At 41.3% G+C, this 14608-nt stretch overlaps 2 protein-coding genes across 2 annotated transcripts in view; both read left to right on the top strand.

Annotated features, from left to right (window-relative positions):
• MAN2B2 (mannosidase alpha class 2B member 2) overlaps positions 1–4558 on the top strand; it is a 37441-nt gene extending 32883 nt beyond the window's left edge. Inside the window, exons 18-19 of the mRNA XM_062636314.1 lie at positions 3310–3427; positions 4323–4558. Of these exons, the coding sequence (XP_062492298.1) occupies positions 3310–3427; positions 4323–4417 (213 nt within the window). The 3' untranslated portion in view covers positions 4418–4558. The remainder of the gene's footprint in view (positions 1–3309; positions 3428–4322) is intronic.
• Positions 4559–8331: 3773 nt separating this feature from the next.
• LOC134172843 (uncharacterized) lies at positions 8332–13185 on the top strand. The gene is made up of 4 exons (XM_062636313.1): positions 8332–9263; positions 10110–10439; positions 11793–11912; positions 12966–13185. The coding sequence occupies exons 1-4, from the start codon at positions 9212–9214 to the stop codon at positions 13088–13090; spliced, it is 627 nt and encodes a 208-aa protein (XP_062492297.1). The 5' UTR covers positions 8332–9211; the 3' UTR covers positions 13091–13185.
• The last annotated feature ends 1423 nt before the right edge of the window (positions 13186–14608 follow it).

The raw sequence follows: 14608 nt of genomic DNA, 5'->3' as shown, positions 1-14608 counted from the left end.
TGCAGTGTTTTGACTTTCAGCTCGGGAACGGAGCTGATAGTGATGTTTTGGTTTGGCCAAGGACTTTGTGAGCCTCATGCTCTGCCAGGGAGGAGGGGAAGCCAGGAGGAAGCAGAGACAGGACACCTGACCCAAACTGACCAAAGAGGTATTCCATACCACAGCACGTCATGCCCAGGATGTAACTGAGAGTTAGCTGGAAGGGCTGGGAGACTGCAGGGTTGGAGGAGGTATCGGTCAGAGCTTGGTGGGGCTGGGGGGGCAAGTTATCGGTCAGCTGGTGGTGAGATGATGTATTCTCTTCCCTTGTTATTTCCTTTATCATTATTATCATTGGTGGTAGCAGTAGTGATTTGTGTTATACCTTAGTTACTAAACTGTTCTTATCTCAACCCCTGGGAGTTGCATTCTTTTCGATTCTCCTCTCCGTCCCTCCGGGAGTAGGGGGAGGGAAAGAAGGGGGGGAGTGAGTGAACGAGTTACCTGACTGGGTTTAAACCACGACAGTTCTTTTTGGCGCCCAACGTGGGGCACGAAGGGTTGAGATAACGACAGGTTTGACTGGATTAATAGTCACTCGTCACAATGCTGATTTATTGGCTCTCAGAGTTGTTCTTCTTGATCTCACAGCTTCAGAATGTTGTAACTTACTTAGAGCCGGTATTTGCTGTGTTAGTGTTTATTAAGTGTGGGGCCTGGGCTAAGGTTCTTGTCTCACTGTGCTTTATGGCAATGGCTTGTAATACGGGCGGGCTCCAGCAGCAGGGCGGGACGGACGTGGCCGTGGACTTGTACCTGGCCGTCCTGCTGCTCTTCACCGTCCTGGCCCTCACCCTACTCTCCATCTTCGTGAGGCTGCGGGGAGCCGAGGGGGAGCGGTCCCGGGAGCCGGCGGCAGCCGAACCGGCCCGGGAGAGTGGCCCCGGGGACCAAGCGGCGGCGGGAGCGGGGCCGGAGGCCGCGAGGGGACGGCTGCGGGTGGAGGAGGTCGGGGAGATCGAGGAGAGGAAGGAAGCGGCTGCCGAGCAGCGGGAGAAGGCGGCGGAAGAGCCGAGCCCCGCGGAGGAGCCGAGCCCCGCGGCGGAGACGAGCCCCGCGGCCGAGCCCAGCCCCGCGACGGCCGAGAGCATTCCCCGGAAGCCGCCCGCCGAGCCCCAGGAGGATGCAGGAGACCACGCAGCATTTCCCAGCAAGGCAGAGGAGGAAGAGCTGGACTCAGGAAAAGAGAAGCTGGCGGTGGGAGAGCCGGCAAGCACAGCGGCTACACCAGCCCCAGTGACAAGTACAGCAGCATCGTGTGAGAGTTCTGAAGGTTTTGAATGGCCTTTGGGTGTCCTTGGGACCTGCCTGCTGATTGTGATGGGGATCAGCATGTTGGCACACACACAGGCTGTGTTCTACCCACAACCATTTTGTCTGATCTCAAAAGTTAAGCAGAGTCAGGTTTGGGTCTTGTCTGGGGTTAGACAACAATATAGGGGGACCAAGAGGTTTTCCCCAAGGCTGGACAGTCATGAGTGGCAGGGTGTGTGGGACAGTATGGGCAAGTATCTAGTCCACTGGGCCCCTCCAGTGCTTTGGAAGCGTCGGAGATGGAAGGCAGCTGTATGGAGTCCCCAGCAAGAAGCTGCAGAAACTGCTTAAGGGGACAGTGAATTATTTTAAGCCTGGTGGGCCCATGGCACTTCAGGCCATCAGAGCAGAGATGCAACACAGAGATGGACTCATGATCGAGGGGTGGACTTAGCAATGGACACTATTGCCCAGGTTATTCACAAGTGTGAACACTGCACACAGTCTCTCCTGTTCTGACTGTTACAAGAGATGAAGCCTGACGTCATGGACCAGGTGGACTCAGCAGCTTTATAGGGACTGGTCCATGCACTAAGATAAGAGTATATTGAAAATGTGGGATCTGAGCATGACGTGAATGGTATGGAATAAGGGGTGGATAATGTCCTGGTTTCAGCAGTAGCAGTCATTTTTCTCCTTCTTGGTAGCTGGTGTAGTGCAGTGTTTTGACTTTCAGCTCGGGAACGGAGCTGATAGTGATGTTTTGGTTTGGCCAAGGACTTTGTGAGCCTCATGCTCTGCCAGGGAGGAGGGGAAGCCAGGAGGAAGCAGAGACAGGACACCTGACCCAAACTGACCAAAGAGGTATTCCATACCACAGCACGTCATGCCCAGGATGTAACTGAGAGTTAGCTGGAAGGGCTGGGAGACTGCAGGGTTGGAGGAGGTATCGGTCAGAGCTTGGTCGGGCTGGGGGGGCAAGTTATCGGTCAGCTGGTGGTGAGATGATGTATTCTCTTCCCTTGTTATTTCCTTTATCATTATTATCATTGGTGGTAGCAGTAGTGATTTGTGTTATACCTTAGTTACTAAACTGTTCTTATCTCAACCCCTGGGAGTTGCATTCTTTTCGATTCTCCTCTCCGTCCCTCCGGGAGTAGGGGGAGGGAAAGAAGGGGGGGAGTGAGTGAACGAGTTACCTGACTGGGTTTAAACCACGACAGAGAGCTAATTCTGGAATGAAGTACTGTGTATGCTAGAGACTCCACAAAATATGGATACAAAAATACTATCATAAGTTTAACCTTGGAGGGAAGTAGGTCTTATTTTTGCAACGCAGAAGCCGCTACTTCATATGAAGCTGCCATAGAACCAGCATGAAGATCTGCATAAATATTGGTAGAACTGGTTCTGTTGAGCTGCTGGCTGCGTAATACTTCCTGCAGTACCTTAGCCGGTGCCGAGAGTGGGATTCCGTTTTGCTGTTTCTTTAGTTATTGCAGGTTGTACCTGCAGTTAATGAAATATAGACAGGATTAAAGGAAACATTTTTTTCCTCTATAGTTATATCTGTGGGTTATTGAAACTTCAGTCACTTCCAGCATGTGCTGTGCGTTTTCACTTGTTTATTTGATTTTACATATAGAAGTAAATAATTTTATAATACATGGCAGGGGGTATTTTAAAATATGGCAGAAGCATGGGAAACAAGGTGTAGTATTTTCTTCTTTGTTTAAAAAAGTGCACTGTAAGTTTCAGCCCTTGAATGGAGAGATTAGTAGGCTCTGAACTTTGCTACAACACAGAAGAAGCCCTTAGCACCTCAGCTTCGTTTGAAGCCTGGTGATTCTGTAGTTGCTCTTTCGTTGCATGACTTAACAGATTTCTGAAGTTTCTACTTGTCTGCTTAACACATCAATACTAGAGATGAAAGTTCTATGCTGGTGTAACTGTACTGATGAGTGTGCTATTGTCAATAACTTGTGGTTTGAATGCTTGTGTTTCCTTTGCTCACAGTCTTTGCTAAAGGGATTAGGATCAGTGATGGTAGTGGAAGAGCGATCACTCACAGGCACCTGGGATATAAATACTTTGAAGCGGTGGAAATGGAAAACTGCACAACACCCCGGCAAAGGTAGGTGGAGTAAGGTGTTTGGTGTCCATATTGTGATTGACTGTGGAAACTTGATGGATAGTCTAATTAAAAATATTAGAATAATTGTGACTATTCTATGATTCTATGATTAAAAATGTTTTGTTGTTCTATGTGACAGGCCTGGTATGTGGCACAACTTGCAAGTAGTAGCGTTTAGCAAAGATTCCCTGCAAGTACTAGACTGCTGTATTTCTCTGATGGCTTGTTTTGTCTACAAGTGTTAAAAAATTTGAAATCTTTCTGGAGGCATTTTTGTCCAGCTAGAAGTGGCTACTTCATGAACTCACACTTGTAACACAGATTGATTTTGTTAGGTGCTGATGAGTTGTGTTAATCTAAGCTTAAGCCTGTGCTGCAGAAAAACAGACAGCTGCACTTAAAAATCCGCAATGTAATCAGCTTAAAGGACTGCATGGATGTGATTCAAGTTAGGGCTGGCACTCAAATGCTGTGGGTGACCTCATTTCATTTCTCATTCCAGTTGGTTGCTTGGACATTGTCCTTACAGTCACTTATATCAATATCCGTAAAAAGCTTACAGAGGTTTGGGGCTGGTCTAGGTAAGAGTTTAGAGCTCTGCTTGACCTGCAGCTAGGAACTTATGTGCTGTTTAACGACGATAAAGAAAAGGTGCATGATGGGCGGGGGGTCATTTCACATTTTCTGTGTGAGTCAGTGTGTGAGAAGTAGATGGATTGTATATTTTAATATTATGAATTGGTGCATCTTAGGCTCCATACTACTTGCAGCTTTAAGGAAGAGAACCTGCTCAAACACTAGCTTTTAAGGAAGATATGAGTTCAAACTGTTGAGATAGAATATTATGTACTTTTATTCTTCTTTAATATATTACCAACATTTTTGTGCTTTACAGGATTCTCCAAAAGCACAGAGACCTCAGGAAACTTTACAGTAACAGTTTACCCAAAGGAAATAAGGACTTTCTTTGTATACTTTCAGAGTCAATAAAGTTTAACATTACATTTCAAGAGTGAGTATGTAATAGCTTCCAATTTTTGTTTCAAGATAGGAATGATGACCTTGCAAAACATTCTACTGCTGTTAATTGAAGAAATAGTCATTTTGGAATAAACTCTAAATTTAATTAAACTGTTGGCTTGAGTTGTGGGTATTTTTGTTGGTTAATTATTTACAGCTCATTTTTTCTGAAACTTGATCAGTGCAAAAATGACCTTGGTGTTGCAGTGCAAGCATATTGCACATTTTCATGCTTGCTGTGGGTGGTTTTCAAAGTGATTGCTTCCATAATGCTTCACTGTGGAGCACTGTCAAAGTCCTATTAGTCTTACAATCTCAAGTTGTCTTTCTAATTAGTGGTGATCTCAAAAGTCTTCTCTTAAGTTTCTTTATTGTTAGAGGAGATGACTTCCAAATCACAGAAGAGTGATCTGCCAAATGGGGTTCTGTTTCTACATGCAAGGAAGAATGCCTGTTGTATTCCAGCTACTTTGTCTTTTGGGCACAATTGCAAAGTTTCTGCCTTGCTGTAAACTGAAGTTGAATGTCCCGTCTGTATTCCTTTGCCCTGAGTTCATTTAAACTGCCTTTTAAGGCTTACAGTATCCTGGTCCTGGACGTTCACTGTTGTGTTCTTGGTAAACTGGAGCTAGGCTGTTGACAGAAGATGTATTGCCACATGACTGGTAACTAATTCATAATCTGAAGCAGAAGCACCATTCTTACAACCCTGTGAACTTTTTCATACTTCTCAGCCTCAGAGGATGTGCCTAGTAGTAGCAGGAAATGTTTTATTAGCATCAAGTTGAAATTAATCATGGAGGACTGTGTTGAGAGGTTAAACTGGCAATAAGTGCAGACTCTAAGCAGATCTGATGGAGCAGCAGCAGAAGGAAACTTGGACAGTGGCGGGGTTTCCTAATAGCTGCTATGTATTTATGTCAAAAAGAAAAATTGCATTTTTCTATTTTCCTTTCTAGCTCTAAACAAGGTGGAGCTGTGGAATCTGATTCTGTTCATGTGCCATTGAGCATCTCTATTTCACTTGTTGATCATGAAAATGCACATAGCCAAAATGAGAACCAAGTCACTCACTTCACTGCAGTGATAGTGATGAATTACGCTTGGTGCAACACTGTACAAAACTGTATTTCTGACCAGTGAAACATTAAGCTGAAAGAGAAAATATATAGGTTTAAAAGAAGAGAATAGGTGCCTTTTCAATCAACTGATAATAATTCTAGCTCTAGAATCATTTAGAAATGACATTTTACTATGGTAATAGTTCTCATTTGCTTTGGCTGTTCAGCAGTGATTTCCTCCGTGTGGAGACACTGTTCAGGAACAAAGGAAACAGTGAAAAGGGCTCTCCCAGAATAGCTCTTGTGAAATAGTTATGCTGGAAGAGCTGCACTGGTGGTCAACTTTTCTGTGTAGAAAGCCTGTGTACGGTAACTGTTTTCATCTCATTAAAATCACTGTAGAAACTGTGCATTCAGTTATTGGTTGAAGAAAGGTTGTATCATATTTTCTATTGGTTATTTTTCATACTTAGCAATAATGCCAATCTAATCTGCCCTGATGCAGTGAAAGCCATTTTCCTGCCACTTTAAGCCCAAAGGGGAATTGTGTAGCACTGTAACTAGAATGCAATAAAGCAAGATGGCAGCTATTTTTTGTTTTGTTTTGTGCATGTATTAGGGAATGAAATGTGTCCAGCTAAGTAATATTCCTTGCTTGTACATCTTTTCTGATTTCCTGCTTGGGTATGCCATGTAGTACAATGTGTATACTCTGAAGGTTACACAGTGGTAGGATTACAATTCATTTTTCTGTGACTGAAGTCATGACAACAAGTCAATCATGGTAGGTTATAAAAATGGAATTGTATCTTCAGTGGGCAATTGTATGGTCAATCCCAGCCAAGCAGTAAAGGGTCCTACAGCTGCTGACTCCGGGCACTTCTTTCCCAGATGTAAGATATGTATGTTTCTAGTCCATGTTAAGTGTGTTAAGTCCTACAAAAGCCTTCTGTATGCAGGATAATATAAACAGGAATACCTCATTATCAGCTGATTTATCTGTTGGGGGGGGGGTCTACTTCCCTTTGTAGAGACTGTCTGATTTAAAAGAAAAGGGGGGGAGAGCACCACCAGAGTATTTTACCTGGAGTTGTTTCAGTACAATTGGCCACCAGGGAATAATTTGCCAGAGTCAAATCTTGTATTGCACTGGAGGCATCCAAAACTGTAAAGAACACGGCATTCCTGCTAGAAATCTATTCGTAATTTACAGAAAGAAAAGAAAACTTAACAGGATCTTCCTGTTGTAAATGCTTTCCTGACCCACACAGTCATGTGGGTGATGCACTTACCCCACCAGCAAAGCTGGCTTAAGAAATTTTGTCACCATATTTTTCGACCCGCTCAGTACTACTGTAATGAGAGTTTGTGGGGTTGTGTTGTAAAACAGTACAATGAATTAACCTAAATAAGCAGCTAAAAATAAACCTTCTTCCCAACCCATTTTTCTGTGTGCTAATTCATTTCATCTCTGACAGGATGATTTGGATTAAAACCAAAATGTCTTTCTGAGTAAATATAAGCTGCTATCAGCACTACTGAAAAGGCTTCACCTAGTTTCTGGACAAAATACTCTGCATGCTGGAGCTGCAAGCTGCGTAACTCAACACTAAATGCATTAATGTAGATATTTAAATACAAGAGAAACTAGTTTTACCCTTGAATTTAAACATGTATATTTCGTTGTTCTACATCTATGATCAGTAGTACTGAAGATAACATGAATGTCAATGCTAACAGAATTATTTAATATAATTAAATGATATCCTTAAGTATAATATTATTTGCTTTAATATATCCTTTCATTCACATGAATTTAAAGGTATTTGTTATGTCCTCAGTAACTCTAAAAGGTGATAACTAAGTCAGCTGAGTACCGTTAGAAATGGGGATAGCCTACAGCATAATCTGACGTGTATATGTGCTATCGTCTCTTCTTTCATTTTATTTGGCAATCTAACTGGAAACTACTTCTGTAAGGTAGATACTGGTGAGCAGGTAATCTGATGCATTACATTTTTGTGGCTGACAAATGGAAAGGAGCAGTGCTTTAGACTTTAAATGTGGCTGTGTCTTCATTACAAACAGTTCAGCTGTTCCAGACACCTGCCCAGTGGTGCTGGTACCTGACGTTACTTGTAGGAAATCTTGTGGTTGACAGATTTTTATCAAGTTCTTAACTGCTTCATGTTCTCAGCATGTCCTATTTGATCTTTTTAATTATCATTTAAGTTCTGTCATTGCAATTTTTATGTTATCCAGCTGAACATATTTGTGGAAGAGTTTTGTCTGGCCTGGCATTTGAAACATCTGTCCAGGGAATAAACCTAAGTAAGTTGAGAAAATGGAAGCAATGTTTTATCTTCCACTTCTCTCACCAGGCAATGTAATTGATTCTGGGTTAAAGCAAAATATCAGTATTGGAGAACATTGAGCAGCATACAGTTATCTATAATTGTAATTTTTTTTTCTTTAATAATTGAAGGCAAATAAGTTTCAACATGGCCTTTAACTTGATGACATAACTGTAGATCATTTTATTTAACCCATGCTTATCATCTTCCTGAAACAAGCCTTAGTTAATATACCCTTCAGTATCTGAAGAGGGCCTAGAAGGATGCCAGAGAGGGACTGTTCACCGGGGACTGTAGTGAGAAGACAAGGGGAAACAGGTTCAAACTTAAACAAGGGAAGTTCAGGTTAGATATAAGGAAGAAGTTCTTTACTGTGAGAGTGGTGAGGCACTGGAATGGGTTGCCCAGGGAAGTGGTAAATACTCCACCCCTGGCAGTGTTCAAAGTCAGGCTGGACAGAGCCTGGGTGATGTCGTCTAGTGTGAAGCATCCCTGCCTATGGCTGGGGGGGTTGGAACTAGATGATCTTAAGGTCCTTTCCAACCCAAACTATTCTATGATCCTATTGCACTGGTATTGCATTAATACAGCTGCACGCACAGAGGTAACAGTGGGATGCACTGCATACAGAGTGTAGTGTTCTGCATTGTTTCCCACTGATGTTGCAGGATGTTGGGACCACTTTGTGGTCTTCACTCAAGCACTTCAAACTCAGCCTTCCACCATTGCTCCTGTCAGTGGGGCTATGCTGCTGTTAAGGCAAAAGTAGCAAAGTATTTTTCATGGGAGGGAAGAGTTTAGGCAAGATTTCAGCAAGATGAAAGGTGTGATAAGGAGAGATGATAGGATTAATATTTGACATCAGTGTAACCTAAGTATAATCACTGTCTCTTTTACTTTGGATAAGAGTCATCAGGTTGGCTGGAAGAGGCTGTTGAAAACATGTACATAGTACCTAAACAAGACTCATCTTCATAAAACACCTTTAAATGAAGGATTGCAGAAGTGCAATATCTCACATGAGACCACTGCAAGTATGGAAAAGCAGTTTTCTATGTCCTATCAGCAGAGAGGCTAATCTAGTGCTGAAAGATAGCCAGTTAGGAAACAATTTAAAATTTAAAAAAGAGCTGTTCTGATTTCAGACAGAATGAATGGGCTCTAAAACAGACCCCTCTGTGGTGACAGTTTCAAAGAGTAGAGGGAAAATCTGGGTTGCATTTAGGTTTCTATTGCCCTCACCACATGAGGGAAGAGGAAGTTAAGCTACGAATCTGAGAGGCTTTCATTTGTTGTTTTGCTGATCTTCAACAAAGACACCCTGATGCAAATGCTGATAATCCTGTGTGATGATCATAATTTCAGTGAAACTTCTTTTAACAATGTGTTTTGGCTGCTTAGGTAAGTGCTCTTTATTTTGTTTGTTTTGTTTATAGTTTGCCACCTGTAATCCTTGAGCTGGGTTTAAAAACACGTATTTTCTCCAGTATATCCACCTCAAATAGACTTGTGTGCAAGATGAGGAGAATGTTAACTATATTTTTGTAATGCTGAAATCAAAATTAAGATGTGTGGGGAATAAAAAAGCATTTTCATAAAGAGATTGTTATAGAAAAAATGTAGAGGAACAAATTTGACACCCAAAACGATCTTAGGTTAAGAAGGCAAGCACTCTTTTTTTTAGACCTTTAGACTTGAATATTTATTGTGGAAAACACTGAATGTAGAATTTGAAAATGTTAAGGAGGTTTAGTTCTGGATCATGTATCTACTGAAATACAAAGCAGATAAGGTTTCATGTTCCTTATTCAATACAGATTGCACTGGTTAATACTGAAGGTGTTCAGTATAAATTAAAAAACAGAAGGAAAGAGAGGGAAAGATTAAGAGATTAAACAAGGGCAAAAGCGTTTTTTTCAGTGCTATTTTCCAGAAAGACACTGAAGTCGCAAGACTAAAATGTATTAGATGCCATTTTAGGACCATGTAGTACATCAGTGAGTACACAGAAGATCTTCATTTGTTGCACACAATGATGAAGGGCTTTAACACACCAGATTAAAAGTTTCCCTTTAGCCAGAAAGTAATTGCCATTGCTCAAGGGAGAAGTGGCTAGTAAGTAAACTGAAAAATTAATCTCATGATGATTTTACAGTATTAACAATATTTTCAATCCTGTGATTGTAGATATTAGAGCTCTAATGCTTCCTCTTGGCTGCTTTAAATCTGTGTATATTCCTCTGCTAGCTACAGGTCCCAGTAATATAACAGTCATCCAAACACCAACAAAAATGCGTCTATCAATTGGAGACTACACTGAAATCGCCTGTATTTGGGAAAAATCTGTTGTGAGATACAGAGTAAGCTGGTATCTTCTTAATAAAGAGAACATCACCACAACTATATCATCAAAACTTCTGTACGTATACAATGACACCAGTGACAGCAAGGATGTGCTGGTGATAAACTCTGTCAATATAAATAACACTGGATTTTACTACTGTGAGATAATTAGTAAAATACCTTTCTGTAAGAAAGTATGTGGAAATGGGACAACAGTGATTGTTGAAGAGAAAGGTAAGCTACCAAGAACCTAAGTGTGCCATTTAACTTATCATCGTAAAGATTCTTCGTTTTCAACTATTTTATACACTTCCTCCCTCCCTCACATCTCTCTCTCAGCGCTGTGGGTCTTAGAATGAATAAAACAAACACAGAAGGGACATGAACGGCTTTTACTGACAATTGACTTAAGCTCTCTGCCTTAATACACCCAGTGCAGTGTTTGTTTTCTTCTAGAACAGTTTGCTAACAGGAATTATTAGTTAAGGTTTACAAAATACTGTGCATCTCCTATGTATTTCACAGACAACCCAAACACAGGAGTGGCTGAAGCAATTACACTCTTACTCTGTTAAGCAATATGTACCCTTTACTAACCATTTTATCTTTTTATTAGAAGTTCTTAGTAAATTAATATGGAAGATAGAGCAGTATGTGCTCCATATTAATAAGGATTTGTGTCCACAAAGATGTGATAAAATGTTCTGTATAGGCCGTGTCTCCTTACCTTACTATAATCGTTTGCTAATCATTACGAGAGAGCTATTTAAGGTCCCAATTCTGAATTAAGCATTGAAAAGCATTAATTCAATAAGTATTCACACACAATTAAATTTTCAGCAATAGGAGTGAGGTATGTTTCACCTTAAATTATGCCGAGAATGTGACATACATAGAAAAAGTTTACCTGTTGTGTCTGTTATACAACTATCTCAAGACACTGTGAAGATGCTAATCTCTACCTCTCATTCTACTTCTCAACAGTAGAGAAAGACTAGGGGGCTTTGATAATGTTAAAGGTCTCTGACTAGACCTTTAATATTACCAAACATCACTCATATATTGACTGATCAAGTCATGGGAAGCAAACTTTCCGTTCATCCAGCACAGTCCAGTTTTGGACACTATGCTATTGGGCAACTGGTAGTCCAAAGAGAGGCACAAAAATTACCAAAGACTTAGAAAACATCAGTGATAGAAAATGAATGTAGTGTTCAAAATGGTGGGAAATTAATGTAAAAGGCTGCTAAAAGAGTTAATCTTAAAACGAGTTGGGTGAGCTGAAGCCAGACAGATCTCTTACCTGGTCTGGTAGCAATAGCCTTAAAGTACAAGCAAAAGAGACTCACATGAGACACCAAAGGGGGGGAAATCGTCAAGCTGAAGGAGCTAAAAGAGGATTCGATATTATTGTTCATCAGGCATGCATCCCTCAGGAACGGGAAAGTGTAAGTAACCTTGCCCTTGGGTGGGAGGGTTAACTGGTTCTCTGCTGAAGTCAGTTTTAATTTTCCCCACCACCCCCCCAGTGTTTTTCTATTGTTTCTTTGAACAGTACGTAACTTTATTTAAAATATATTGTTACAGAGGCTCACTCACTGAACAAGAGAGATTTGGCAATACGCGCCATCATTCCTTTCTTAGTGGCACCAGCAAGCTTGTATCTTTGCTACAGAAAGAAACAGAAACAGCGCTCAAAACTTCCCAGTGAGTGACAATATTTCCATTAACACAAACTCTCTAAGTTAGATGTTTGTTCTGAGGTGGCTGGACAGTAGCACCTGAGAGGCATCACTGAGGTGCTCCTAAGGATGAGGAATTTCAGTGTATAACTTTTGCTTACCTGGTCCTGATCTGCTAGGGACCGCTCAAACTGAGAGGAGGGATTGGATTATAATTCAAGTGAGCGTTCTTGAAGCCACTTGCCTCTGTTATTTATCTTTCCAGACTTAGACTGAAGATCTTGACTTCCTTAGGGTATTGAGAGATATCAATTCTGATAGTTTCAGACTATGAGAGCAGACTGAAAAAGTGAGAAGCCAGAACTTAGCTCTGCATTATGGTCTTACTCCTGGTAGTGGCACCCGGAAATGACATGTGAAAGAGCCAGCCTTGGGGTCTGAGCTGTTCTGGTTTAAGCTGTATTTTCTTTTTTTAACTAATTATTATTAAAAAAAAAAAAAAAGAAATGAAGATGGAAGAAGTCACAAGAAAAAACAGCAAATGGGATGGTTAGAGGACAAGTAGGGCATCTGCTGGCAGTGAGTGCAGATCAGTGTCATAAAACCTAAGGCAGCCTCCTAAGTAACTGTAGCATGAGTATTACAGTTGCAGTATGAGGCTCACTCAGCTTGTGAGCTGTCAAGGATGTAGGAGCAATACCTGCGGTTTGAGGTTTAACTTGCAAGTTAACAAACCAGGGAGAGGGGATTTAGGTGAGTGAAGTCCTAAGTTCCTATTTCAGTCACTGGATTGACACAGGTGACTATATGAACTGACCCATGTCTACTTAAGGGTGAGCTCCTCAGTTCTCTAGTTATGACACAAACTCTGTTGACCAGCTCTCCATGGCATAAAGGGTATTCAGAAACCTGAAGGTATTCTATTCCACTTGCAAGCTGAATACCCCTCTAGTGCCTGTCATCAAGACTAAGTTATATAGGAGCTCTGCACTCTTCATTTGCAGAGCTCTGGTATTTCCAGTGTGACTCTGGAAATGGACAGTAAGTAAGCAGTGACTGTAACTTGTTTTTTGCTAAGGTTCTGCACTGCTTCCTGTGCCAACAGGAGGGCATCAGGGGAAGGGAATGCTCGAGGCTGCAGAAGTTCAGGGGAGAAGTGAATCCACAAGTGGAACAGCTGAGGAAAACTCAGCTGAATGGTAAGTGGTTTATAAAAAGACTCTCACCATGAGAGGACTTCCAAAATGAGGCAACTGGGGAGTGGGAGTGCCCTGAGCAGGAAGGACACATCAAGCTGCTCTTCCTGGGAGGGCATCTTGCTACACATGAAAAAAAAACCTCATTTTTCTTTTTGTATTTTTTTAAGAAAAAACAATCTTGACAGTGACAACACTCAGAAAGAGAAAGAAAGATTATTTGTGTTGTAGGAAAGTACTGGATTCTGTTATTCAATTTAGTGACGCTCTAAAACGGTCTGCAGAAGAGGGCAGAAAAAATGAAGAATATCAATATAGAGACTGTATGAAAGAAGTAGAGAAAAAGTAAAAAAGGGCAGTAAAGTCTCTTTCCATACAATTGTTCACCAAGCTCAAAGGGCTTGGACTTGCTTTAGCTCATAGGACCATTACAGCAGACACTTTCTAAGAGCCGGTAACATACTTCAGGCAAGCTTCTTTATCCAGGCAGTTTCTCATCTCTTAATTACATTAAAACATTAAGTGGGCAAGTGAAAGAAGCCCTAAGTTAACTCTTGCGCAGGTAGGCACAACTTCCATCACAGGCAGCTGGACAGGCTTGAACAAGCCACGCAGAGGCGATGTAAAATGCTAAAGCCCATGGTCACAACTGCAACTGAGTTTACAGATTCCTGAACTCTCCTGTTAGAAAACATGGCTTTGGTCTTGATTTGGTCATGTTGGTATTGAAATCATGGTGAGAGAAAACATCAGGATGCAAGTAGTAAACCAGTAATATCTGTCTTTTGTTGTGCAACAGTCATCATTCTAGAAAAAGAAAATGTATAGCTGGGAAATTCATTCCCCATAATATGTGGATTCCCACTGAAGCTCAGAGGGAGCTTCTTCAGAGCTCCTTGCTTTTACAGGAGACAGCATATTAGAAAATATCAAAAATACAAGGCATGAGGTGGTCTGGTCATGGTAATAAAATATTCTAATTACTGGCTATAAATGGATAACTCTTCTACTTGTTAATATTTAATGACTATGTGAGAAAACAAGGCTGAGAATGAGAAACAAGCATCAGAGGGGGTGCAGTGAAGAGTTCATTAGTAGCCTTTAAATGCTCAGGGTTTGTATGGACAACCAGACTCATCCACAGGATGTGTAAATACAACTATAAAAGGTCTCGTGCTGCTTTGTAATTAGCAGCTGCTAGCCACAGAGACATGTCATGATATAAATTTGGCATTTTCTTTCATGTAACAGGATCTTTTTTTGCTACTTTAATAAAAGCAGAAGCAGTGATTTCAGTGGTATCATTTTAAATGCTAAAGTATAATTGGATCTTTTAAATCATTCAAGGCATCCAGTAGATTAGTAAAGCCAGTACATACAATGTGCATGCACACTATATTTCAGGTAAATTAAGCCAATAGTGATGAGCCCATATTATGGTGCCTCTGGAGCTGTACTCACTGCCTTTCAGTTGTGTTGCAGAACATGACTGATTTAATTTAAGGGTACTTTTTCCTGTCTGTGC

This window comes from Pezoporus occidentalis, unplaced genomic scaffold, assembly GCF_034315485.1.
Source record: "Pezoporus occidentalis ecotype Australia unplaced genomic scaffold, CSIRO_AGI_Poc_V1 ctg48, whole genome shotgun sequence".
Taxonomy (NCBI): domain Eukaryota; kingdom Metazoa; phylum Chordata; class Aves; order Psittaciformes; family Psittacidae; genus Pezoporus; species Pezoporus occidentalis.
The sequence above is the reverse complement of the archived record's forward strand: the minus strand, read 5'-3'. Positions and strand labels throughout refer to the sequence as shown.